General features: G+C 62.8%; 1 protein-coding gene across 1 annotated transcript in view; it reads right to left on the bottom strand.

Moving 5' to 3' along the window:
• LOC123375027 (amyloid-beta A4 precursor protein-binding family B member 1-like) overlaps positions 1-27,311 on the bottom strand; it is a 37,251-nt gene that overhangs the window by 5,842 nt on the left and 4,098 nt on the right. Inside the window, exons 3-10 of the mRNA XM_045025584.1 lie at positions 26,417-26,973; positions 14,777-14,982; positions 14,233-14,289; positions 8,066-8,151; positions 7,812-7,866; positions 6,551-6,688; positions 6,198-6,325; positions 1,069-1,183 (exon numbers count right to left, since the gene is read on the bottom strand). Of these exons, the coding sequence (XP_044881519.1) occupies positions 1,069-1,183; positions 6,198-6,325; positions 6,551-6,688; positions 7,812-7,866; positions 8,066-8,151; positions 14,233-14,289; positions 14,777-14,982; positions 26,417-26,973 (1,342 nt within the window). The remainder of the gene's footprint in view (positions 1-1,068; positions 1,184-6,197; positions 6,326-6,550; positions 6,689-7,811; positions 7,867-8,065; positions 8,152-14,232; positions 14,290-14,776; positions 14,983-26,416; positions 26,974-27,311) is intronic.

The following is a 27,311-nucleotide window of genomic DNA, read 5'->3' as shown; positions in this document are numbered from 1 at the left end:
CACCTGGGAGCACACGGCCTGCAGGCTGGTGGCGATGGGGGGGAGGGTTAGGGGAGGTTCGGGGGGGCCCGGGGAGGTCGGGGGGTCTCACCTGGGAGCAGACGGCCTGCAGGCTGGTGGCGATGGGGTGTGAGGTTCGGGGGGACCCGGGGAGGTCGGGGGGTCTCACCTGGGAGCACATGGCCTGCAGGCTGGTGGCGATGGGGGGGGGAGGTTCGGGGGGGGGACCCGGGGAGGTCGGGGGGTCTCACCTGGGAGCAGACGGCCTGCAGGCTGGTGGCGATGGGGGGGAGGTTGGGGGGGACCCGGGGAGGTCGGGGGGTCTCACCTGGGAGCAGACGGCCTGCAGGCGGGTGGCGAGGGGGGGGAGGTTCAGGGGAGGTTCGGGGGGACCCGGGGAGGTCGGGGGGTCTCACCTGGGAGCACACGGCCTGCAGGCTGGTGGCGATGGGGGGGAGGGTTAGGGGAGGTTCGGGGGGGCCCGGGGAGGTTGGGGGGTCTCACCTGGGAGCAGACGGCCTGCAGGCTGGTGGCGATGGGGTGTGAGGTTCGGGGGGACCCGGGGAGGTCGGGGGGTCTCACCTGGGAGCAGACGGCCTGCAGGCTGGTGGCAATGGGGGGGGAGGTTCGGGGGGACACAGGGAGGTGGGGGGGTCTCACCTGGGAGCAGACGGCCTGCAGGCTGGTGGCGATGGGGGGGGAGGTTCGGGGGGACCCGGGGAGGTCGGGGGGTCTCACCTGGGAGCACACGGCCTGCAGGCTGGTGGCGATGGGGGGGAGGTTCGGGGGGACCCGGGGAGGTTGGGGGGTCTCACCTGGGAGCACACGGCCTGCAGGCTGGTGGCGTGGGGGCGCGGGATCGGGGGAGGTTCAGGGGGGCCTGGGGAGGTCGGGGGGTCTCACCTGGGAGCACACGGCCTGCAGGCAGGTGGCGATGGGGGGGAGGTTCGGGGGAGGTTCGGGGGGACCCGGGGAGGTCGGGGGGTCTCACCTGGGAGCACACGGCCTGCAGGCTGGTGGCGATGGGGGGGAGGTTCGGGGGGACCCGGGGAGGTCGGGGGGTCTCACCTGGGAGCACACGGCCTGCAGGCTGGTGGCGATGCGCTTGGCTGGTGTCTCGCACCGGAAGACGTGGCATTTCAGCATCTGCGTCAGTGGGTCCCGGGCCACGTAGGCAAAGTCCCTGTGGGTGAGACCCCGAATGTCAGAGTCCCCTGCTGAGCCCTCAACCTGAGCAGGGGGGTCACGTTCTGGAGATGATGACCTCTGACCCTGCCTGCCAAACTCAGCCCTGCAGCATCTTCCCACCAACCCATCCGGGGGCAGGGGGGGGGGGGGTTCCAGGCACACACACCCCCGCCCTGGGCTCGACACCGGCCAGATCCCGTCCAGCCAGGGGCCAGACGAGACAGAGGTGTTGGCTGAGATGTGCAATGAGTCTGGAGCCAGTTTCCCCTCACCAAGGGGGCCCCCCATGGGGATGGCAGCGGAGTGCAGAGCCCAGCATCCCCCGGCGGCGAGGTGCAGAGCCCAGTGTCCCCCAGTAGCGGGGTGCAGAGCCCAGCGTCCCCCGGCGGCGGGGTGCAGAACCCAGCGTCCCCCGGCGGCGGGGTGCAGAGCCCAGCGTCCCCCGGTGGTGGGGTGCAGAACCCAGCGTCCCCCAGTAGCGGGGTGCAGCGCCCAGCATCCCCCAGTAGCAGGGTGCAGAACCCAGTGTCCCCTGGCGGCGGGGTGCAGAGCCCAGCGTCTCCTGGCAGCGGGGTGCAGAGCCCTGCGTCCCCCGGTGGTGGGGTGCAGAACCCAGCATCCCCCAGTAGCGGGGTGCAGCGCCCAGCGTCCCCCAGTAGCAGGGTGCAGAACCCAGTGTCCCCTGGCGGCGGGGTGCAGAGCCCAGCATCCCGTGGCAGCGGGGTGCAGAGCCCAGCGTCCCCCGGTGGTGGGGTGCCGCGCCCAACGTTCCCCGGCGGCGAGGTGCAGAGCCCAGCGTCCCCCGGCGGCGGAGTGCAGAGCCCAGCGTCCCGTGGCAGCGGGGTGCAGAGCCCAGCGTCCCCCGGCAGCGGGGTGCAGAACCCAGCGTCCCCCGGCAGCGGGGTGCAGAGCCCAGCGTCCCCCGGTGGTGGGGTGCAGAGCCCAGCGTCCCCCGGCGGCGGAGTGCAGAGCCCAGCGTCCCCCGGCGGCGGAGTGCAGAGCCCAGCGTCCCGTGGCGGCGGGGTGCAGAGCCCAGCGTCCCGTGGCGGCGGGGTGCAGAGCCCAGCGTCCCCCGGTGGTGGGGTGCAGAGCCCAGCGTCCCCCGGTGGTGGGGTGCAGAGCCCAGCGTCCCGTGGCAGCGGGGTGCAGAGCCCAGCGTCCCCCGGCAGCGGGGTGCAGAACCCAGCGTCCCCCGGCAGCAGGGTGCAGAGCCCAGCGTCCCCTGGCGGTGGGGTTGACGTAGTGGGGATTTTCCCTTGTTATGCTGTATGTGAGTGTGACGCTCTGTACCTCGGGGGAACCCCCTGCAGCCCCATGTTCATCCCTGTAAAATGACTGTGTGGTGACCAGTGCAAAGTTTGTCATGTCGGGTGTCTTCGGAAGGCTCATGATGCACCGAGCATTGTTGTTATAGTGATGTTAGAGGTTGTAATTTCATGTACATAGTTATGAGACTGAAAATGTGTCCTCATGGCTTAAAACAAGCCCAGGCAAAACTCTCCAGAAGCAGAGGGGCAGTTCACACCTCATCAGGGCATCTATGCGACAAACCCAGCCCAGCCTCACAGGAACAAAGGACACTGGCCTAGGCAGCAACAAAGGGTCTGTTGGACTCTCGAGTGAGTCACCCCCCTTCCCTTGGTCAGTTCTGTTGTCCTTCCCTTACCACCTCCATCTACAGCAGGGGTCTCAAACATGCGGCCCGCGGGCCGCATGCGGCCCGCGGAGCTCTTCCCTGCGGCCCGCGGAGCTCCCCAGGGGAGCTCCGCAGGGGCCCCCAAGAGAAGAGCGGAGGCTCCCGCCTCCGCCCCTCTCCTGGAGCCTCAGCGTCTCCGGCGGGGCCTCTGAGCCCCGCCCCGCTCAGAGACGCGTGGTGAGGGGGCGGGGCAGCTGCCTCCGCTCGGCGTGGAGCTCACAGCCCCGCCCCCCTCACCACGCGGCTCTGAGCGGGACGGAGCTCAGGCCTCGCCGGAGACGCGCTCGGGTAAGTGGGGGGGGGGGAAGCGGGACCCGCCGGGGCCGGGCCGGGGGAAGGGAAGCGGGACCGGCCGGGCCGGGCCGGGGGGCATGGGCGGCAGGTTATATATTTGTGTGGGGCCCGGGCCCCAGCAATATTCAGGGCTGGGCGCCCTGCTCCAGCAATAGTTGGAGCTGGGTCTCTTCCCGCCCCCCCCCCCCCGGTCCTGCCTGGATCGGCCCCGGCCACCGCAGGTCTCCCCCCGCCGCCACGACCCTGCCTGGAGCAGGTCCCAGCCCCCGCCTGCCACCCCCCCTCCGCGTGTTTCCCCCCCTCCGCCGCGTTGTGTTGCGTCCCTGCCTGACAGAACGCAACGCGCCTCTCCCCTGCCTGCTGCCCGGAGGGCTCCCAGCAGATTTGCTGTCTGCTGCCGCAGGGTCCTAGTGCCTGCCCTCCGCCAGTACTGGCAAGGCAGGCTGCCCTTACCCTGAGCCTCTCCAACCCAAACCCTCAGCCCCAGCCAGAGCCCTCATTCCCCCCGCACCCTAATCCTCAGCCCCAGCCCTGAGCACCCCCACATCATGAACCCCTCATCCCCCTGCACCCTAATCCTCAGCCCCAGCCAGAGCCCTCATCCCCCTGCACCCTAATCCTCAGCCCCAGCCAGAGCCCTCATCCCCCCACACCCTAATCCTCTGCCCCAGCCCTGAGCGCCCCCACATCATGAACCCCTCATCCCCCCGCACCCTAATCCTCTGCCCCAGCCCTGAGCGCCCCCACATCATGAACCCCTCATCCACAGCCCTCACCCCACAGCCCAACCCTCTTCCCTAGCCCTGAGCCCCCTCGCATCATGAACCCCTCATCCACAGCCCTCACCCCACAGCCCAACCCTCTTCCCTAGCCCTGAGCCCCCTCCTGCATCATGTACCCCTCGCCCTCAGCCCCACAGCCCTCACCCCTGCACTCCCTCCTATCCCCAAACTCCGTCCCAAAGCCTGCACCCCACCCACCCCTGCCGCAGCCTGGAGCCTGCATCGAGCACAGAGCCTGCATCCAGACCCCCTCCCCCACCCAAACTCCCTCCCAGAGCCTTAGGCAGTAAATCTAAGTGCGTGTTTTGTCCTTTGAGTGAGGTGCATTACTGAGTGTATATATTTATTAAAACTGCGCGCGCTTAGGGGAGGAGGTGGAGAAGAGACAGGGCAGGGGCGGGGCCTCATGGAAGGGGTGGATTGGGGGTGGGGCCAGGGGCAGCAAGGGGGCGTGTCAGTGATGCGGCCCTCGGGCCAATGCACTAGTCCTCATGCGGCCCTCGGGGTCATTTGAGTTTGAGACCCCTGATCTACAGACACCACCACCCAGCGACTGAAGCGCTGATCCAAGGGGAGAGCCTGGCTGAAGGGCAACCAGCCAGTCTGCGGTGAGACGCATTGAAGTTTGTGAAAGTGTTAAGAGCAGCTTAGAATGCGTTTTGCTTTTATATCATTTCACCAAATCCGACTTGCTGTGCTTTGACTTATAATCACTTAAAATCTATCTTTGTAGTTAATAAATGTGTTTGTTTGTTTCACCTGGAGCAGTGTGCTTGGTTGAAGTGTGTCAGAGACTCCCCTTGGGATAACAAGCCTGGTGCATATCAATTTCTTTGTTCAATTGACGAGCTCATATAAGCTTGCAGCATTCAGCGGGCATAACTGGACACTGCAAAATGTATGTTCCTAGGGTTGTGTCTGGGGCCAGAGATATTGGCTAGTGTCATACAGTTGCACAATCCAAGGAGTGTATTACATGCCTGAGGCTGTGTGAACAGCCCAGGAGTGGGGTTCTCACAGTGGAGCAGGGTCAGGCTGGCTCCCAGAGTCAAGGATTGGAGTGACCTAGTGTGACACAGCAGGAATTTTCCCTGTTATGACATTTATGAGCCTATGGGAGTCTTACTGTTTTTCATTAATACTGTATGTGCCTCAGTTTCACAGAATATCAGGGTTGGGAGGTATCTAGTCCAACCCCCTGATAGATTTTTGCCCCAGATCCCTAAGTGGCCCCCTCAAGGATTGAACTCACAACCCTGGGTTTAGCAAGTCAATGCTCAAACCACTGAGCTATCCCTCCCCAACATGACTCCAGACTCCATCTTGCTGCTGTGATTTTCCACAGTAAGAATGGACGGGGCGTCCTTCCACGGGCAGAGGATATAAAAGGCCCTGGAAACCCCTCCATCTTGTCTTCAATCCTGCTTCTGACCTCTGGAGGGACTTGCCCTGAACGAAGGACTGACTGACCCATCCCAGCGGGGGATTTTCCAGAGACTTGATTTAAACCTGCAGCTTATTCCGTCCCGGCTACAAGCCTGAAAGAACTTGACCATCACTGTATGTAACTGATTCCATTTAACCAATTCTAGCTCTCATCTCTACCTTTTTCCCTTTATGAATAAACCTTTAGATGTTAGATTCTAGAGGATTGGCAACAGCGTGATTTGTGGGTAAGATCTGATGTGTATATTGACCTGGGTCTGGGGCTTGGTCCTTTGGGATCAGGAGAACCCTTTTTCTTTTACTGGGGTGTTGGTTTTCATAACCATTCATCCCCAGGACGGGTGGGACTGGTGGTGATACTGGGAGACTGGAGTGTCTGAGGGAATTGCTTGTGTGACTTGTGGTTAGCCAGTGGGGTGAGACCGAAGTCCTCTCTCTCAGAGCACGGCAGTCACAGCCCCAGGCGGGGGGTCCTTTGGTTTGCCTTGGTGTGCAAAGGACCCCCCGCCTGGGGCTGTGACTGCCGTGCTCTGAGCAATTTGTCCTGCATTGGCCCTCTCAGAAGGGTCCCACCAAAGCCAGCGTCATTGCGCACGGGGGGTGACAGGGGCCAGGGCACACGGGGGACGGCACCGTACAGCTCTGTGTCCCGGCGAGTTAGGGGGGCTGGGCAAGGCGGCCCCCAAGCTGGACCCTGCCCTGCCTGCAGCCCCAGGGCCCTGCAGCGCTCCCCTGTGGTGGTCCCTGCGCCGCGCCCTGCGGGGCTCATCCGGCTCCCCAGAGCCCCCTACCTGCCATCGTCCCGGCCGACGCCCCACACGCGGATGCTGGCCACGGGCTGGGCGTGCAGCAGCGTCTGCTCCACCGGCTCCACCAGCCGCAGCGTCTCGCGGTCCAGGAGCAGCAGCATGGCCCGGCCCTGGGGGGAGAGCGGGGTCAGGGTGGGGGAGGGGCTCAGAGCGGGGGGCAGCATAGGGTCAGAGGTCAGGCCTGGGGCAGGGCAGCAGTGGGGGGATGGGGGGGCTGGCTGGGGATTAGCCCCGTGGGGACCCCTTTCCCTGCAGCTCACAGCCCAGCCCAGCCCGCGGCCCCAGGGACCGGCCCAGCCCCGCACCTCCCCCCTCCCCCCGGCTGCCCCGCTCACCTGGTCCCAGCCCCCCAGCGGGGGGGCCCCGCGGCCGGCCAGCTGGTGGATGCAGGAGTTCACGGCCGCGCTGCTCTTGCCTGGGGCCAGCTCCTCCTCGCTCATCTCCACCCAGCCCAGCGACCGCACCGGGAAGCTCTGGGGAGGGGACACGCCATGGGGCTGCTGCCAGCCACCCCCGCCGACCCCCCCAGGCACAGTCCCCTGGCACAGCCCCCCCCCGGCTGGCACAATCCCCCCACCAGGCACAGCCCCACCACCACCACCCTGCCAGCCCCACCTCTTGCCAGAGCCCCACCACCCCTGGCAGAGTCACCACCGCCAGCCACTGGAGGGCCCAGAGGTCTGACCCGGGGGGGGGGGGACGGGACGGGCTGGCTGGGCCCAGGGGTCTGACTGGGGGTGAATGATACCAGGCTAAATGGGCGCACTTGCTGGCAGCTCTTCCCAGCGCTGTGACGACAGTCACGCAGCAGCCCCTGCTGTCCCGGCGCCGTGACGACAGTAACCCAGCATCCCTGTTGCCCTGGGTGTCATGACGACAGTAACCCAGTGTAACTAAGTGGGACTGTTCTTAATGTTTCCTCTGAATACTGTGTGGGTGCCTCAGTTTCCCCTATGCATTTCTTAAGTCTCCAGCGTGCATAAATGGCCGACACTCTGGCTCCTGGCAACTAATGGCCGGGGCCCTTCCCCCCTGCCAGGGGATGGCTAAAGGAGAACAAAGAGATCAGGTGACCTCCTGGCCTGGGAAAGAGACAAAGGCCAGAGAGGAGGGGCTGGGGGGGGTTCAGTCTGGAGCTGGTTGGGGACGAGGAGTGAGGGCAGACAGGGGTGTCTGGCTCGCTAGACCTCAGAATGGACCCGGCCGAGGGGTCCAGTTCGCGGTACCTACAAGCTCTGTTTTAGCCCATGTTCCTGTCGTCTAATAAACCTCTGTGTTACTGGCTGGCTGAGAGTCACGTCTGACTGCGCAGTGGGGGGGCAGGACCCTGTGGCCCCCCCAGGACCCCGCCTGGGTGGACTCGCTATGGGAAGCACACGGAGGGGCAGAGGATGCTGAATGCTCCAAGGAGAGACCCAGGAGGTGAAACCGGGGGAGCTTCTTGCCCTGGGGACAGGCTGCTCCGAGGGAGAGGAGGCTCCCCAGAGTCCTGCCTGGCTTGGTGGGGAGCAGCTCCAGAGCAGCGCCCGGGGACTCCCTGACACCTGGCAGCCCTGCTGCCCCGGCACCATGACGACAGTAACCCGGCAGCCGTACCTTGGAGCCCAGGGGCGAGCCCAGCTGCAGCGTCTGTTCCTTGGCTTTCGGCGCACTGAGGAAGAGCAAGAGAGGCTGGTGACGCCCTGGGTACTGTCTGGCCCCCTGCACCCTATGGGAAGGGCCCCTGGGCTGATCCCTGTCACCCCCAGCCCGTGGGTCCTGCCCCACTGTCACAGGGCAAAGCCTCGTCCTGACTCCCAGCCCCACTGCCTCGGTGCACAGCCTGGCCCCAGCAGCCCTGCCCTACTCACCTGAGGCTCAGCAGTGCCAGGTGCAGGGTGGGCTGCTCCAAGTCCTGCTGCCCCAGCTCCGGGGTCCCCTCCTCCGACGGGACGTCCTGGGCGAGGGACAGAGAGTCACAGCATGTCGGGCTGGTGTGACGGTATTGACACAAACTGGGACCGTAGAGATCAGGGTTGCAACCAAGGTCCTGTAGTGGCACCAAATCTTGTACAAAGGGGGTGAGATGAGGTGTCTAAGACCCAGTTCTGGGTGGCTGGTTACGATTACGCTGTCTGGGTGCGTGTATCATTTTTCTGTTTAAAGTTATGAGTATTGGCTCTGTTCTGTCTGTAGTTCAAACTTGTGCTGTGCTTCTGGGAGACACCCCAGACAAGCTGGTGTCAGCTCAGCCTAGCCGGCTTGGGGGCCCATTAAGGACATCAGGTATTGTGAGGTAGGGAGTGGGGGGTTGTGACGTTATTGATATAAATGGGAACCATATAGAACATGGGTTGCAACCAAGGTCCTGTGGTGGCACCAAATCCTAAGTAAAGGGGGTCATCTAAGGTGTCTAAGACCAGGTTCTGGGTTGCTGGTTATGATTATGCTGTCTGTATGTCTGTGTATCATTTTGTAGTTGAAGTTATAAGTATTGGCTCTGTACTGTCTGTTATTTGGTATTATGCTCTGCCTCTGGGAAGTGTCCCAGACAAGCTGATGTCAGCCCTGCATAGCTGGCTTGATGACCCATTAAGGGCCATCAGCTACACAATTGACCCATGGAGAGAAGGCAGACACGCCTTGTGACTCAGCAAAGTATGCAGAAACTTGTCCATGTGACTGCAAACTCCATTTTGGCTGTAAGTTTCCACCGTGAGGACAAAGGGATTCTTACACCTGGAAAAGTCTATATAAGGCTGATGCATCATCTCCATCTTGTCTTCAATCCTGCTTCTGACCTCTGGAGGGATTTTGCTACAAACTGAAGCTCTACTCAAGGGACTGACTGACCCATCCCAGCGGGGGATGTATTCCAGAGACTTAAATTGAACCTGCAGTTTACTCCAGCACTGCTGCAAGCCTGAACTAAGAACTTTGCCATTACTGTATGTAATTGATTCCATTTAACCAATTCTACCTCTCTTCTCTACCTTTTTCCCTTTGTAAATAAACCTTTAGATTTTAGATTCTAAAGGATTGGCAACAGCGTGATTTGTGGGTAAGATCTGATGTGTATATTGACCTGGGTCTGGGGCTTGGTCCTTTGGGATCGAGAGAACCTTTTTCTTTTATTGGGGTGTTGGTTTTCATAACCATTCATCCCCAGGACGAGTGCACTGGTGGTGATACTGGGAGACTGGAGTGTCTAAGGAAATTGCTTGTGTGACTTGTGGTTAGCCAGTGGGGTGAGACCAAAGTCCTTTTTGTCTGGCTGGTTTGGTTTGCCTTAGAGGTGGAAAAACCCCAGCCTAGGGCTGTAACTGCCCAGTTTAAGCAATTGGTCCTGATTTGGCACGCTCAGTTGGGTCCCGCCAGAATCGCTCCGTCACAGGGGTGTTGGCCTGGGGATGTTGGGTGGGAGTTTCACTACTTTACTGTCTGCATTAATACCGATGGTGATGGGATATCAGCGGTGACTTCACTTGAGGGACGATACCTGGGCCTAGGATGGGGGCTGGGGCCAGGTGACACCTTCTGCCTGGGAAACTGGACAAAGGCTGGAGAAGGAGCCGGGGGCAGGGTGGGGGGTGGCTGGGGCAGACAGCTGGGGCGGTTTTAGTTCGGAGCTCGCTGGGGAGATGGGGGAAGGCCTAGAACCGGGGTCTGGGCTCCCTGGGGCCCCCCAGAGGGACCTGGCTGAGGGGTCCTGGTTGTACCTACAAGCCCTGCTTGGGACTGTTCCTGTCGGCTAATAACCCTTTTGTGTTCCTGGCTGGCTGAGAGTCCCGGTGAATCGAGGAATGGGGGGTGCAGGGCCCCGACTCCCCCACACTCTGTGACTGGGGCCCCGGGCTCTGCAGCTCTCAGGGGAGACCCTGGGCCCCGTCTCTGTCCGGGGCTCCCTGCCGCGAATCCAGCCCAGCCAGGCCCCGGCGAGGGGCTGGTCCATCCCCGTCAGGGTGCGATGATCCCCAAGACGCTGGCAGGTCCCACTGAGCAGTCCCCTGGCTACTGGCTGCCAGGCCAGCGCTAAGCCATGAGACAGGAGCCAGCCCAAGCTCTGCTCTCCGTTCCCCTCATTCCCTGGCTCCACTTCCCGCCCTGCCGGGTGCCCTGCTGTTACAGGGGATTGTTTGGGGGTTTGTAGGTCTGATCCTCTGCTGATCTGAGCTGGTTTCACCCTTGTCCTTCCACCCAGACAGGCGGTGACCCCCCCACGGCACTCACTGGGTGGCCACGCAAAGGACAGAGGGAAACAAGCCATTTACAACACACACTTTGCTTCTCTACAGAGGAAAATGGGCCCTAAACAAACTGAATCCCTACATGCCTGTGACGTTATTGATATAATCTGGGACCATATAGAACATGGTTGCAACCAAGGTCCTGTAGTGGCACCAAATCTTATGTAAAGGGGGTCATATGAGGTGTCTAAGACCAGGTTATGGGTCGCCGGTTATGATTATGCTGTCTGTATGTGTGTATCATTTTTGTAGTTGAAGTTATGAGTATTGGCTCTGTTCTGTCTGTATTTCAAACTTGTGCTGTGCTTCTGGGAGACACCCCAGATGAGTTGGTGTTAGCTCTGCCTAGCCTGCCTGAGGGCCCATTAAGGACCATCAGCTACACAACTGACCCATTGAGAGGAGGCAGACATGCCTTGTAACTCAGTAAAGTATGCAGGGACTTGCCCATGTGACTCCAGACTCCATTTTGCTGTAATTTTCCACAGTAAGAACAAAGAGGTTCTTACACCTGGAAAAGCCTATAAACGGCTGATGCCTCATCTCCATCTGGTCTTCAATCCTGCTTCTTACCTGTGGAGGGACTTTGCTACAAACTGAAGCTCTGAACAAAGGACTGAATGACCCATCCCAGCGGGGGATGTTCCAGAGACTTGATTTAAACCTGCAGTTTACTTCATCACTGCTACAAGCCAGAACGAAGAACTTTGCCATCACTGTATGTAATTGATTCCATTTAACCAATTCTAGCTCTCATCTCTACCTTTTTCCCTTTATGATTAAACCTTTAGAGTTTAGATTCTAAAGGATTGGCAACAGCGTGATTTGTGGGTAAGATCTGATGTGTATATTGACCTGGGTCTGGGGCTTGGTCCTTTAGGATCGAGAGAACCTTTTTCTTTTATTGGGGTGTTGGTTTTCATAACCATTTATCCCCAGGACGAGTGGCACCGGTGGTGATACTGGGAAACTGGCGTGTCTAAGGGAATTGCTTGTGTGACTTGCGGTTAGCCAGTGGCAGGGCCGGCTCTACTGTTTTTGCCGCCCCAAGCAGCGCGCCAAATTGCCGCCGCGGACAGCGGGAGCAGTCCGTGTGCCGTTAGGGCGGCACGCGCGTTTCCGTGGTGGCAGCAATTCGGTGGCAGCGTCTGTCTTCAGCCGGAAGACAGAAGCTGTGCCACTGCGGACAGCTGAACATAGAAGCTGCCGCTGAATTGCCACCGTCGCGGAAATGCGCCTGCCGCCCTAACGGCACATGGACTGCCCCCGCCGTCTGCAGTGGCAATTCGGCGCGCTGCTTGGGGGCTGGCGCCCCTTGCAGACTGGCGCCCCAAGCACCTGCTTGGAATGCCGGTGCCTGGAGCCGGCCCTGGCCAGTGGGGTGAGACCGAAGTCCTCTTGGTCTGGCTGGTTTGGTTTGCCTTAGGGGTGGAAAAACCTCAGCCTTGGGCTGTGACTGCCCTGTTTGAGCAATTGGTCCTGAACTGGCACTCTCAGTTGGGTCCCGCCAGAACCGCATCGTTACAATGCCACAAGGGGCCACACAGTGCTTCTCTTAACTCACCCAACACAGTTGTTAATCTATCCAGCTATATTCTTAGCCCGGCAGAAGAGTCTGTCCTATCTCGGGGCCTCTGCCCCTCCACCCCACAAACACGATACGGTTCTGCCGTGACCTAGAATCCTACTTGCGACACCTCCGACTCAAGGAATATTTCCAGCGCAGCACTGAACAGCAGACGAACCCCCAGAAACCTCCCTACCAACACTTCCGAAAGAAGGATTCTGCGTGGACGACTCCTGACGGTCGCAACAACAGACTGGACTTCTACAGAGAGCGCTTCCGCCGACGTGCGCGGGCTGAAATTGTGGAAAAGCAGCATCACTTGCCCCAGAACCTCAGCCGTGCAGAACACACCGCCATCCACAGCCTCAGGAAGAACTCTGACATCGTAATCAAAGGGGCTGACAAAGGGGGTGCTGCCGTCATCATGAACAGGTCGGAGTATGAACAGGAGGCCGCTAGGCAGCTCTCCAACACCCCATTCTACAGGCCATTATCCTCCGATCCCACTGAGAGGTACCAAAAGAAACTGCACCATCTGCTCAGGAAGCTCCTTGCTATAGCGCAGGAACAAATCTACACGGACACACCCCTACAGCCCCAACCAGGGGTATTCTATCTGCTACCCAAAATCCATAAACCTGGAAACCCTGGACGCCCCATCATCTCAGGCATTGGCACCCTAACGGCAGGATTGTCTGGCTATGTGGACTCTCTCCTCAGGCCCTACGCTACCAGCACTCCCAGCTATCTTCGAGACACCACTGACTTCCTGAGGAAACTACAATCCATTGGTGATCCTCCAGAAAACACCATCCTGGCCACTATGGCTGTGGAAGCCCTCTACACTAACATTCCACACAGAGATGGACTACAAGCCATCAGGAACAATATCCCCGATAATATCACGGCTAACCTGGTGGCTGAACTTTGTGACTTTGTTCTCACCCACAAAACTATTTCACATTTGGGGACAATTTATACCGTCAAGTCAGCGGCGCTGCTATGGGTACCCGCATGGCCCCACAGTATGCCAACATTTCTATGGCTGACTTAGAACAACGCCGCCTCAGCTCTCGTCCCCAACGCCCCTACTCTACTTGCGCTACATTGATGACATCTTCATCATCTGAACCCATGGAAAAGAAGCCCTTGAGGAATTCCACCAGGATTTCAACGATTTCCATCCCACCATCAACCTCAGCCTGGAGCAGTCCACACAAGAGATCCACTTCCTGGACACTACAGTGCTAATAAGTGATGGTCACATAAACACCACCCTATAAGTCTGACAAATCTGACATCAGGAATTATAACATTAAAAAACCAGCAGGAGAACACTTCAACCTCTCTGGTCACTCAATAACAGACCTAAAAGTGGCAATTCTTCAACAAAAAAACTTCAAAAACAGACTCCAACATGAACATGCAGAACAGGAGGGATAGCTCAGTGGTTTGAGCATTAGCCTGCTAAACCCAGGGTTGTGAGTTCAATCCTTGAGGGGGATCTAGGACAAAAGTCTGTCTGGGGATTGGTCCTGCTTTGAGCAAGGGGTTGGACTAGATACCTCCTGAGATTCTACGTGAAATTAATTTATAAACTGGACACCATTAAATTAGGCCTGAATAAAGACTGGGAGTGGATGGGTCATTACACAAACTAAACTATTTTCCCCCTACCGTTACTCACACCTTCTTGTTAATGGTTGGAAATGGGCCCTCCTGATTATCACTACGAAAGCTTTTCTAATCCTGTTGATAATAGCTCACCTTAATTGATTAGTCGCGTTAGAGTTAGTATGGCAACCCCCATTGTTTCATGTTCTCTGTGTCTATATCTCTTCCTACTGTATGTTCCAGTCTATGCGTCCGATGAAGTGGGTTCTAGCCCACGAAAGCTTACGCCCAAAGAAATGTGTTAGTCTCTAAGGTGCCACGAGGACTCCTTGTTGTTTTTGCTGATACAGACTAACACGGCTCCCACTCTGTAACAATATTACAGAACGTCCCCCCGGACACAGGCCTGGTCTCTCAGACGGGATGTGGTGCCCAGCACACCCTACAGCGACCCGGCCTGAGCTTTGCTGCCGTTCTCCAGCTGCTGGCTGGGTGGTGAGTGCCTCCATTCCCGCCCAGCCTGGGGGTGCCCCCTTCTCACTCCTCCGCCTGCCCTGCCCGGCCTGGGCGCCCCCTGGCACCGGCTCCCGCCATACAGCGCCACACTCACCTTCCAGCCCTCAGCCTCCGCCAAGCGCTCGGCCTCCACAAAGCCCGTCCAGGTCAGCTGCAGAGAGCGGGACAGAAACCAGCCAGTGGGGGTCAGTGGCCTTGTGACGAAGTGGGACTGTTCTTAATGTTTTCTCTGAACAGTGTGTGGGTGCCTCAGTTTCCCCTATGCAGTTCTGAGGTATCTAGGTGGTGGGATAAGGGGGTGTGATCGCTGCAGAGCCCTAGGGGACCAGTGTGATGGTGTCTGCACAGAGAATGGACGACACCCTGTCTGCTGGCAACTGATGGCCTGGGCCCCTCCCCTCCAAGGTGCCAGCTGAATGTGCGGGAGAACAAAGGGATCAGGTGACCTCCTGGCCGGGGAAAGAGACAAAGGCCAGAGGTGGGGCTGGAGAGTTTCAGTTTGGAGCTGGGGGGAGGCCCAGACCCGGGGGGGGGGGTTCCTGGGGCACCGGCAGCGTCTCCCCAGGGTGTGTGGGGGGGGAGTCCCTGGGGCACCGGCAGCGTCTCCCCAGGGTGGGGGGGGTCCCTGGGGCTCTCACCTGCTGCTCCTCGGTGGGTGTATTCCCCTGGGAGTCATGGTCGGGGCCACAGCCCCCCTCACCCTGCCCCAGGTCTGCGGGCGGCTCCCACTGCGTGGTGCCCGTGGGGATGTGCCAGTAGTAGGTGCCTGAGGCATCCTGCACCCTCACCCATCCGGCAGGCAGGTCCGAGTCCGTCTCGAAGGCGTTGCGGGCCCAGGCAGCGTCTGTGGAAGGAGGGGGTGTGAGCGGGGCCAGGCACCCCCAGGGAGTCAGGACGGGCCTGAGCCAGGGCATGACGAGGCCCCCACACCGGCCCAGGCCCCAGCACACCCACACCCCCACCGCCCTGCCCCTCACTATGCCTGCTCGTTCCCCACGGCCGGCCCTCAGCTGAGCCCCCCAGACCTTTCCAGGGGCGCTGCTTCCCGGGGCCACTCCAGCCAGGCCTGGGGCTCCGGCTGCATTGACTCGCACGGTGCTACGGGATGCCCAGCACCCACTTGCTCGGGGCCCAGCCAGGCCCCCCCCGTCACCCCCCATTTCCCGGCGTGACGGGCACCGGGCTGGGAACAGCCCCTGCGGGGCCCCTGGGAGCAGCCTGGAACCTGGGGCCCCCGTTACAATGATGGGCAGTGTCCGGTCAGGGCCTCGTCCGGACGGAACCAAGTCAGACACCTCTGAGCCTCTGCCTATGACACAGTCCCTTCGTCGTAGTCCCGCAGCCCCGGACAGACCCAGCCGAGCCCCGGCCAGACCCAGCTGAGCCCCGGCCAGACCGAGCCGGGCACCAGACCCAGCCGAGCCCCGGCCAGACCCAGCCGAACCCGGCACCAGACCCAGCTGAGCCCCGGCCAGACTGAGCCAAGCCGGGCACCAGACCCAGCCGAGCCCCAGCCAGACCCAGCCGAGCCCCGGCCAGACCCAGCCGGGCACCAGACCCAGCCGAGCTGGGCACCAGACCCAGCCAAGCCCCGGCCAGACCCAGCCAAGCCCCGGCCAGACCGAGCCGAGCCCGGCACCAGACCCAGCCGAGCCCCGGCCAGACTGAGCCAAGCCGGGCACCAGACCCAGCCGAGCCGGGCACCAGACTCAGCCGAGCCCCGGCCAGACCCAGCCAAGCCCCGGCCAGATCCAGCCGAGCCCCGGCCAGACCCAGCCGAGCCCCGGCCAGACTGAGCCAAGCCGGGCACGAGACCCAGCCGAGCCCCGGCCAGACCCAGCCGAGCCCCGGCCAGACCCAGCCAAGCCCACTGTCCGGTGATAGTGATCACTGGGCCGAACACGTCCCAGCTCAGCCTCCCCGTGAGCATGTGGGATGCAGCTGCCTGCTCCTTCCCCGGCACGGCCCAGCACTGACTCCTCACTCAGTCCCTTCCCCACCCTGGGAAACAACATGGTGCACCAGGGAAACTGAGGCACACCTAGGCATCATACAAATATTACCAACAAAGGCCCATTTGCCGCCCCTGCACTGAGCCCAGAGACTCGGGTTTGGCTAAAGTCTCTTCTCAGAAGGCCTCTGTGATGAGATGGGAATGTTCTTGGTGTTTTCTCTGAACAGTGTGTGGGTGCCTCAGTTTCCCCTCTGCAGTTCTGAGGTATCTAGGTGGTGGGCTAAGGGGGTGTGATCGCTGCAGAGCCCTAGGGGACCAGTGTGATGGTGTCTGCACAGAGAATGGACGACACCCTGTCTGCTGGCAACAGATGGCCTGGGCCCCTCCCCTGCAAGGTGCCAGCTGAAGGTGTTGGAGAACAAAGAGATCAGGTGACAAAGGCCAGAGGTGGGGCTGGAGAGTCTCAGCTGGAGCTGGCTGGGGAGAGAGAGGTTGGCCCCAAGATGGACCCGGCTGAGGGGTCCTGGTTTCTGTACCTACAAGCTCTGGTTTGACCATGTTCCTGTCCTCTAATAAACCTCTGTCCCCCCATCTCCCCCCCCCAGCAGGGAGCCCCCGGGCCGGCCTGTCCCCCCAGAGCACAGAGCCCCCGGGCTGGCCTGTTCCCCCCCCACAACACGGAGCCCCTGGGCCGGCCTGTCCCCCCCACACACACACAGCACAGAGCTCTTGGGCCAGTCTGTCCCCCCCCCCAGAGCATGGAGCCCCCAGGCCGGCCTGTCCCTCCACAGCACAGAGCCCCTGGGCCGGCCTGTCCCCCCCCACACACACACAGCACAGAGCTCTTGGGCCGGTCTGTCCCCCTCCCCCAGAGCATGGAGCCCCCAGGCCGTCCTGTCCCCCCTGAGCACGGAGCCCCCGGGCCGGCCTGTCCCCCCACAGCACAGAGCCCCCGGGCCGGCCTGTTCCCCCCCCCAGAGCCCCCGGGCCGGCCTGTTCCCCCCCCCAGAGCCCCGGGGCCGGCCTGTCCCCCCCACACACACACAGCACAGAGCTCTTGGGCCAGTCTGTCCCCCCCCCCAGAGCATGGAGCCCCCAGGCCGGCCTGTCCCTCCACAGCACAGAGCCCCCGGGCGGGCCTGTTCCCCCCCCCCCAGAGCATGGAGCCCCCAGGCCGGCCTGTCCCCTACCCAGCACAGAGCCCCCGAGCCAGCCTGTCCCCCCAGAGCACCTAGCCCCCGGGCTGGCCTGTTCCCCCCCCGCACAACACGGAGCCCCTGGGCCGGTCTGTCCCCCCCACAGCATGGAGCCCCCGGGACGGCCTGTCCCCCACAGCACAGAGCCCCTGGTCGGCTTGTCCCCCCCAGCACGGAGCCCCCAGACCGGCCTGTCCCCCCTGAGCACGGAGCCCCCGGGCCGGCCTGTCCCCCCACAGCACAGAGCCCCCGGGCCGGCCTGTTCCCCCCCCCAGAGCATGGAGCCCCCAGGCCGGCCTGTCCCCCCACAGCACAGAGCCCCCGGGCCGGCCTGTCCCCCCCCAGCACGGAGCCCCCAGACCGGCCTGTCCCCCCTGAGCACGGAGCCCCCGGGCCCGCCTGTCCCCCCACAGCACAGAGCCCCCGGGCCGGCCTGTCCCCCCCCCCAGAGCATGGAGCCCCCAGGCCGGCCTGTCCCCCCACAGCACAGAGCCCCTGGGCCGGCCTGTCCCCCCCCCACACACACACAGCACAGAGCTCTTGGGCCGGTCTGTGTCCCCCCCCAGCGCATGGAGCCCCCAGGCCGGCCTGTCCCTCCACAGCACAGAGCCCCCGGGCCGGCCTGTTCCCCCCCCCCCAGAGCATGGAGCCCCCGAGCCAGCCTGTCCCCCCAGAGCACCTAGCCCCCGGGCCAGCCTGTTCCCCCCCGCACAACACGGAGCCCCTGGGCCGGTCTGTCCCCCCCACAGCATGGAGCCCCCGGGACGGCCTGTCCCCCACAGCACGGAGCCCCTGGGCCGGTCTGTCCCCCCCACAGCATGGAGCCCCCAGACCGGCCTGTCCCCCCTGAGCACGGAGCCCCCGGGCCGGCCTGTCCCCCCTGAGCACGGAGCCCCCGGGCCGGCCTGTCCCCCCACAGCACAGAGCCCCCGGGCCGGCCTGTCCCCCCACAGCACAGAGCCCCCGGGCCGGCCTGTTCCCCCCCCCCCCCCACAGCACAGAGCCCCCAGCACAAACCAGCCAATGCTCCATTGTTCTTAGGCAGCACAGACACCCCCACACCCTGCCAGTGAGCTCAGGGCCCCAACATGCCAGGCACCCCACAACCTCCTCTCCCCCCCCCCCGCCGAGGCCCCTGGCGCTGTACCATCTGCGTGGACGGTCCCTGCACACCAGACAGACGTGGGGGGCAGAGGGCCGGATCCCCCTCCCCTCTGCGCAGGGGGACCCCGCCGGCCCCTGAGGGTCACGCCGGGCTCCCCTGGCTGAGCCCGGCCCTGCATCCAGCCTGTGACCCACGTCCAAGCCCTGGCCCCTGGTCCCACAGCAGCAGCAAACAAACCCTGCGCCCAGCTGCGCCCTGAGCTCTGCCGGCGGCTGCCAGGCCCCGTGACGCAGCCCCGAGAGCTCACCCAGCCTGGGGCTCCTCCGCTGCTGCGGGGCCCAGCTGTGCCCGGCTCCCGGCTCCCGGCTCCCGGCTCCCTGGCGGGCGAGCAGCCAGCCAGCACGGCCAGGCAGGAATCCCAGCCGTACGCGGCGCTGGCAGCCGGTGCCACCCGGCCCTGTGGGCACAGCTGGCCAGGAGCAGCGTAACCAGCCTCGTGCCAGGCTCTGCCGCCACAGTGTGCCTGCCCCAGTGCCCTCCGGCTGCTTCCCCCGGGGCTGGGCTCCACATCCCCCTGCCCCCCTCGAACTGAGCTCAGTGGGGGGGGGGTCTGGGTCGCCTTGGGGGCAATGGAGCATCAGCTGGTTTGTGCTGGGGGCTCCATGCCGTGGGGGGGACAGGCCGGACCAGGGGCTCCATGTTCTGGGGGGGGGGGGGAACAGGCCGGCCCAGGGGCTCTGTGCTGTGGGGGAACAGGCCGGCCCGGGGGCTCTGTGCTGTGGGGGGACAGGCCGGCCCGGGGGCTCCGTGTTCGGGGGGGGGGGGGAACAGGCCGGCCCAGGGGCTCTGTGCTGTGGGGGGGAGGGGACAGGCCGGCCCAGGGGCTGTGTGCTGTGGGGGGACAGGCCGGCCCGGGGGCTCTGTGCTGTGGTGGGGGGAACAGGCCGGCCCGGGGGCTCTGTGCTGCGGGGGCAAAGGCCGGCCCGGGGGCTCTGTGCTGTGGGGGGGACAGGCCGGCCCGGGGGCTCCGTGCTGGGGGGGGGCAGGCCGGCCCAGGGGCTCCGTGCTCGGGGGGGGGCACAGCCCGGCCCAGGGGCTCTGGGGGGTGGGGGGACAGGCCGGCCCGGGGGCTCCGTGCAGGGGGGGGGACAGGCCGGCCCAGGGGCTCTGTGCTGTGGGGGGACAGGCCGGCCCAGGGGCTCCGTGCTCTGGGGAGGGGACAGGCCAGCCCAGGGGCTCCGTGTTCTGGGGGGGGGGAACATGCCGGCCCAGGGGCTCTGTTCTGTGGGTGGACAGGCCGGCCTGGGGGCTCCATGCTGGGGGGAGGGGACAGGCCGGCCCGGGGGCTCCGTGCTGTGGAGGAGGGTCAGCCCGGCTCTGGGGTTCCATGCTGGGGGGGGAACAGGCCGGCCCAGGGGCTCTGTGCTCTGGGGGTGGGACAGGCCGGCCCGGGGGCTCTGTGCTCGGGGCCGGGGCGACAGGCCGGCCCGGGGGCTCCATGCTGTGGAGGAGGGTCAGCCCGGCTCTGGGGTTCCATGCTGGGGGGGGACAGGCCGGCCCGGGGGCTCCGTGTTCTGGGGGGGGGGAACAGGCCGGCCCAGGGGCTCTGTGCTGTGGGGGAACAGGCCGGCCCAGGGGCTCTGTGCTGTGGGTGGACAGGCCGGCCTGGGGGCTCCATGCTGGGGGGAGGGGACAGGCCGGCCCGGGGGCTCCGTGCTGTGGAGGAGGGTCAGCCCGGCTCTGGGGTTCCATGCTGGGGGGGGAACAGGCCGGCCCAGGGGCTCTGTGCTCTGGGGGGGGGACAGGCCGGCCCGGGGGCTCTGTGCTCTGGGCAGGGGGGACAGGCCGGCCCGGGGGCTCCATGCTGTGGAGGAGGGTCAGCCCGGCTCTGGGGTTCCATGCGGGGGGGGGACAGGCCGGCCCGGGGGCTCCGTGGTCTGGGGGGGGGGGACCAGGCCGGCCCAGGGGCTCTGTGCTGTGGGGGAACAGGCCGGCCCAGGGGCTCTGTGCTGTGGGGGAACAGGCCGGCCTGGGGGCTCCGTGCTCTGGGGGGGACAGGCCGTCCTGGGGGCTCCATGCTGGGGGGAGGGGACAGGCCGGCCCGGGGGCTCCGTGCTGTGGAGGAGGGTCAGCCCGGCTCTGGGGTTCCATGCTGGGGGGGGACAGGCCGGCCCGGGGGCTCTGTGCTCTGGTGGGGGGGGACAGGCCGGCCCGGGGGCTCCATGCTGCGGGGGGACAGGCCAGCCCAGCGCCCGGGGGTATCCCTGGTCTCTGATTCCCTGTTCTGTTCATTCCCTCTGGGGCACCTGGCGCTGGCCACTGTTGGCCGACAGGACACTGGGCTGGTTGGATGCTTTATCTGATCCAGTCTGGCCGCTCTTGTGGAACTACTCCTGCACCCACACACTATCTGCCACGCCAGCCCTGGGCTCCCCCCACCCTGTCGGCGCCCCTCACTCCCGACCCGCAGCCCCTGCTAGCCCAGCCCTGGGCTCCCCCCATGGGACGTTATTGACATTACCTGTGACCGTATAGATCATTGATGCAACCACTGTGATATATTTGCAGCAAATAGTGTACAAAGGTTGTCGAGTGAGGTGTCTATGGCAAGGTTCTGGGTGGCTGGTTCTGATTATAGTCTGTATGGGTGTATCGTTTTGTAGTTGAAGTTATGAATATTGGCTCTGTACTTGTATCTCAAATGCATTCAATTCTAAGTCGCCTCAGTGAAGCATTTGCTCAGCTTCTTGAGAAGGGGCTGTTCTCCGTAAGTGCCCAACCAAGAAACACTCCATGGACACTGGACTTTGGGAGACGCCAACCACATCTGAGCTGTCCTGGGAACCTTCAAAGTAACATGTGAACAATGGCGTTGCCCTGTAAACTGAGTCATGCAGGGACATGTGACTTGCCCGTGTGACGCCAGACTCCATCTTGCTGCTGTGATTTTCCACAGTAAGAACGGACGGGGCGTCCTTCCATGGGCAGAGAATATAAAACCCCTCCATCTTGTCTTCAATCCTGCTTCTGACCTGTGGAGGGACTTTGCTACGAACTGAAGCTCTGAACAAAGGACTGAATGACCCATCCCAGCGGGGGATGTTCCAGAGACTTGATTTGAACCTGCAGTTTACTCCATCACTGCTACAAGCCTGAACTAAGAACTTGGCCATTAATTGATTCCATTTAACCAATTCTAGCTCTCATCTCTACCTTTTTCCCTTTATGAACAAACCTTTAGATGTTAGATTCTAGAGGATTGGCAACAGCGTGATTTGTGGGTAAGATCTGATGTGTATATTGACCTGGGTCTGAGGCTTGGTCCTTTGGGATCAGAGAACCTTTTTCTTTTACTGGGGTGTTGGTTTTCATAACCATTCATCCCCAGGACGAGTGCACTGGTGGTGATACTGGGAGACTGGAGTGTCTAAGGAAATTGCTTGTGTGACTTGTGCTTAGCCAGTGGGGTGAGACCAAAGTCCTTCTTGTCTGGCTGGTTTGGTGCCTTAGAGGTGGAAAACCACCAGCCTAGGGCTGTGACTGCCCTGCTCCGAGCAATTTGTCCTGAACTGATGCTCTCAGAAGCATCCCACCAAAGGCAGCATCGTTATGAGGGGTAAGGCCCATGGCTCCTGTCTGACCTGGGAGGGACCCAGGAGTCCTGACACAGCTCAGCGAGGCACTCCTCTAGTGAAACTGGCCAGAGTCTGCCGGGGCCCCAGCTCCTCCTGTGGGTGCTGCGGCCCCAGGTCCCCCCGCTTCATGCCAGGCCCAGCACCCCCCGGCACTGACGGGGGCAGTAGGAGCTATGGGGAAGGGAGTCTGTATGGGGGGCAGCAGGATGTGGGGGGCAAGGGGTCTGTGCAGGAGGGGCAGGACGCAGAAGTGGGGGGTACCCTGGTGGAGGGCAGCGGGGACGTGCTGTTTCCAGCAGAGACAGTTGCTAAACAATAGGGGCTACCAGTGCCCACCCCAGTGGGCCCCACTCCAGGCACATTGTGGGGGAGACCGGGGGGGGGGCACGGGGAAGGCCCCAGCCCCACAAAGTGACAGACTGCAGCAGGCCGGAGCAGGGCAGGGCGTGGGCACAGGCTGAGCCACCTGCCCGCTGCCCCCACCCTGCGCCCCCCATCCCTGCACTGTGCCCCCTGCACCAGTGTCCAGCCCCCAGTGGCTGGCTGGGGCTGGTTTTCATGCAGTGGACAGGGACCCCCCCAGACAGAGGGGACTCAGGGACCATGGCTCCCTGCAGCAGGGCCTAGCTGGGCAGATGCGGTGGGGCTGGGAGCCAGGACTCCTGGGTTCTCTCCCCGGCTCTGGGAAGGCAGTGGGGTCTAGCGGTTATAACGGGGGGAGGGGCTGGGAGCTCTGTCCCTTCCCTGTGCACCCAAAGCTCTGCCCCCTGGGCACTCAAAGCTCCACCCCGGGGATGAAGTGGGACTTTTGGTAACATCTTTATGAGTGCCTCAATTTCCCTCTGTGCTTTGCATGGCTACGCAGGGAGCGTAAAAGGTTCAAAGCTGCTCTGGGGCAGAGCAGGATCCTGGGTGGGGGAGGTGGTGTCACTGTAACAAAGTGAGACTGTTTTGGCTGAACACTGTGTGTGCCTCAGTTTCCCCACGTGCTGCTCAAGGGGGTGTGATTGTTGCAGACACCCCTAGAGAGCAGGTGCGACTGCTGACGGGCTGCAGAGAACAGCCGACACTCGTAGCCTGGCAGCTGCTGGCCGGGTCCCCTCCTCTGCAAGCGGGGCTGGTGCAGCCCAGGTGACCTGCTGGACCCGGTTAGGGACAAAGGAGGGAGGAGGGCAACGGGCGTGATGGAGGCCGGGCAGCTGGAAGCGAGTCAGTCCCCTGGTTGGGGACTGGGGGCGAGGGCCCAGGGCTCTGGATCCCCCCATGGACTTTGCCGAAGGTCCCTGATCTCGGTGCTGCCAAGCTCTGTTCTGCGCTGGGCTCCCCACGGTAAGAACCCGTCTGTCACACGCGGGCTGGGAGTCACGGCTGGCTGCGCGTGGGGGGCAGGGCCCTTTGGGGGTGAGGCTCCCCCAGGGGTCCCGCCCAGGGGGACTCGCTGCGGGGAGCTCCCGGGGTGAGCAGGGGCTGGACGCTCCGAGGTCAGACCCAGGAGGTGCCGAAGCGGAGCAGGGTCCTTGCCCGGGGACAGGTGCCCTGAGGGGAGACGCTGCCCCAGAGCCGAGTGGGGCCGAGGCCCCCGGCAGAGCCAGACGTGCTGGAGGCAGGGGGACAAAGGGCCGAACCCCGGAGAGAGAGAGCCACCCTCGGTGTCGCGGTGCTCTGGCCCTATTCACCCCTCCCCCAATTTCCCAGTCACCTGCAAACCCCGCTGGGGTCTTCCTGCAGGTGGCTGAGAAGGATGTTACTAGCGCAGGGCCAAGGGCCGATCCCCGCGGGACCCAGGGAACCAACCCCCCAGTGATGTCTCCATTCGGGGACCGACCAGTCAGCGTTTCCCCCGCCCTGCCCCCTTCAGCGGGGCCACGATCGTTTTACAGCGTTCTGGTGCCGGGTGAGATCCCCGACCCGCCCGCGGCTGTCACCCCCGCCCTGCCCCCGCCCTGCCCCGAGCCCTGCCCCCCCGCCCTGCCCCCTTCAGCGGGGCCACGATCGTTTTACAGCGTTCTGGTGCCGGGTGAGATCCCCGACCCGCCCGCGGCTGTCACCCCCGCCCTGCCCCCGCCCTGCCCCGAGCCCTGCCCCCCCGCCCTGCCCCCTTCAGCGGGGCCACGATCGTTTTACAGCGTTCTAGTGCCGGGTGAGATCCCCGACACGCCCGCGGCTGTCACCCCCGCCCTGCCACCTTCAGCGGGGCCACGATCGTTTTACAGCGTTCTGGTGCCGGGTGAGATCCCCGATCCGCCCGCGGCTGTCACCCCCGCCCTGCCCCCGCACTGCCCCGAGCCCTGCCCCCCCGCCCTGCCCCCTCCCCGTCCCCTTCAGCGGGGCCACGATCGTTTTACAGCGTTCTAGTGCCGGGTGAGATCCCCGACACGCCCCCGGCTGTCACCCCCGCCCTGCCCCCGCACTGCCCCGAGCCCTGCCCCCCCGCCCTGCCCCAGCCCTGCCCCCCGCCATCGCCAGGCACGCGGCCTCTTCCCTGGCCCCTCCTGCGACTAACGACAGGGACAGAGGCCTTGAGAGCTCCTGGACCCCCGGCCTGGCGCCGGCCGCGCTGTTAGCTCCGGCTTAGCCCCCCAGCCAGCCACGGCCTGGCTGCCAGTAGCCAGGTGACTGCTCAGTGGGGCCTGCCGGCGTCCCGGGCAGATTCACAGCAGGGAGCCCTGGACAGAGACTGGACGCTGGTGCCGTAGGCCCAGCCTCAGAGGCTGCAGGCCGGCCCCTGTGAGCTACGGGGACCTGGGGCCCGGCCCAGTACAGGGGTCACCCCCAAAGGGCCTGGCCAGGACACCCCTATTGATCCATCCATGCCCTCCTCCATCCTAATCTAATTGCCTTCTATGAGGAGATAACTGGGTCTGTGGATGAGGGGAAAGCAGTGGGCGTGTTATTCCTTGACTTTAGCAAAGCTTTTGACACAGTCTCCCATAAGAACATAAGAACGGTCGTACCGGGTCAGACCAAATGTCCATCTAGCCCAGTATCTGTCTACCGACAGTGGCCAATGCCAGGTGCCCCAGAGGGAGTGACCCTAACAGGTAATGATCAAGTGATCTCTCTCTTGCCATCCATCTCCATCCTCTGACAAACAGAGGCCAGGGACACCATTCCTTACCCATCCTGGCTAATAGCCATTAATGGACTTAGCCACCATGAATTTATCCAGTTCTCTTTTAAATGCTGTTATACTCCCACAGTATTCTTGCCAGCAAGTTAGAGAAGTATGGGCTCGATGATTGGACTATAAGGTGGATAGAAAGTTGGATAGATTGTCGGGCTGAGTGGGTAGTGATCAACAGCTCCATGTCTAGTTGGCAGCCAGTATCAAGTGGAGTGCCCCTAGGGTCGGTGCTGGGGCCAGTTTTGTTCAATATCTTCATTAATGATCTGGAGGATGGTGTGCACTGCACCCTTAGCAAGTTTGCAGATGACACTAAACTGGGAGGAGTGGTTGATACGCTGGAGGGTAGGGACAGGATACAGAGGGACCTAGACAAATTAGAGGATCTGGCCAAAAGAAACCTGATGAGGACGGAAGAATCCCATGCACAGCTACAGACTAGGGACCGAATGGCTAGGAAGCAGTTCTGCAGAAAAGGACCTAGAGGTTACAGTGGACGAGAAGCTGGATATGAGTCAACAGTGTGCCCTTGTTGCCAAGATGGCTAATGGCATTTTGGGTTGTATAAGTAGGGGCATTGCCAGCAGATCGAGGGATGTGATCATTCCCCTCTATTAGACATTGGTGAGGCCTCATCTGGAGTACTGTGTCCAGTTTTGGGCCCCACACTACAAGAAGGATGTGGATAAATTGGAGAGACTCCAGCAGAGGGCAACAAAAATGATTCGGGGGCTGGAACACATGACTTACGAGGAGAGGCTGAGGGAACTGGGACTGTTTAGTCTGCAGAAGAGAAGAATGAGGGGGGATTTGATAGCTGCTTTCAACTACCTGAAAGGGGGTTCCAAAGAGGATGGATCTAGACTGTTCTCAGTGGTACCAGATGACAGAACAAGGAGTAATGGTCTCAAGTTGCAGAGGGGGAGGTTTAGGTTGGATATTAGGAAAAACTTTTTCACTAGTAGGGTGGTGAAGAACTGGAATGGGTTACCTAGGGAGGTGGTGGAATCTCCTTCCTTAGAGGTTTTTAAGGTCAGGCTTGACAAAGCTCTGGCTGGGATGATTTAGTTGGGTTTGGTCCTGCTTTGAGCAGGGGGTGGGACTAGATACCTCCTGAGGTCTCTTCTATGATTCTGTGATTCGTCAGTGCAGAGCTCCACCCCCATCCAGCTCCACCCCCACCCTCCCAGCAGCATCTGGCAGTTCTGCCCCCCAGGGCTGGGCCAGCAGAGAAGGCGAGGGAGCCGGTGGGCCCCACCCGTACCTGTGTCATCGGGGGAGCTGCCGGCCGGGCTGCCCTGGCTCAGCGTGGCCCAGCTGGAGTCCTCGTCGCTGGCGGCGCTGGCCCGCGGGCCGAAGAGCAGGCTGGCGCTCTTGCCGTGCTCGCGGAGCCCGCGCTCCGAGCTCTGCTCCGACTCAGCCGTGATGGGGTCACTCTGTACCGGGGTGGAGTCACCATCCTCCTCCTCCTCCTCCTCCTCCGGGCCCCCCCGTGGCAGGTCACTGAGCAGCGCCGTGGCGGGGGGGCCAAGCTCATTGCGGTTCTGGTCCTGCTCGGCCGCCTGGCGCAGCTGGTTCTGCCCGTCCTTCACCCACTTGGCATTGGCGGGCTCCTCCTCAGGTGGGGGTGCTGGCCTCTGGGCGCTGTGCTGAGCAGGGCAGGTGCAGGGGTGGTGCTCTGGGGGCGAGGCCTGGCACGGCAGCGTGCCGTTCAGCAGCTCACTGTGGGGCACCCGCAGTGCCAAACTCAGCCCCGGGCAGCTGTTGTCATTGGCCAAGTCGCTCCTCTGGCTCAGCGGCCATGACATGGCCCCGGGTACCCTGAGAAGGGAGAGACACTGGTGTGAAGGCCGGCACAGCACGGAGCACAGGGCTCGGCCTGGCCCCGGGGTGCAGCCAGCCAGGGGACATCTTTAACAACACAAGAACAGCTGTGCTGGGTCAGACCAAAGGTCCATCTAGCCCAGTGTCCTGTCTACCGACAGTGGCCAATGCCAGGTGCCCCAGAGGGAATGAACAGAACAGGTAATCATTAAGTGAGCCACCCGCTGTTGCTCATTCCCAGCTTCTGGCAAGCAGAGGCGGGGGACACCATCCCTGCCCAGCCTGGCTAAAAGCCACTGATGGACCTGTCCTCCAGGAACTGATTTAGTTCTTTT

This window comes from Mauremys mutica, chromosome 1, assembly GCF_020497125.1.
Source record: "Mauremys mutica isolate MM-2020 ecotype Southern chromosome 1, ASM2049712v1, whole genome shotgun sequence".
Classification (NCBI taxonomy): Eukaryota; Metazoa; Chordata; order Testudines; family Geoemydidae; genus Mauremys; species Mauremys mutica.
The sequence above is the reverse complement of the archived record's forward strand: the minus strand, read 5'-3'. Positions and strand labels throughout refer to the sequence as shown.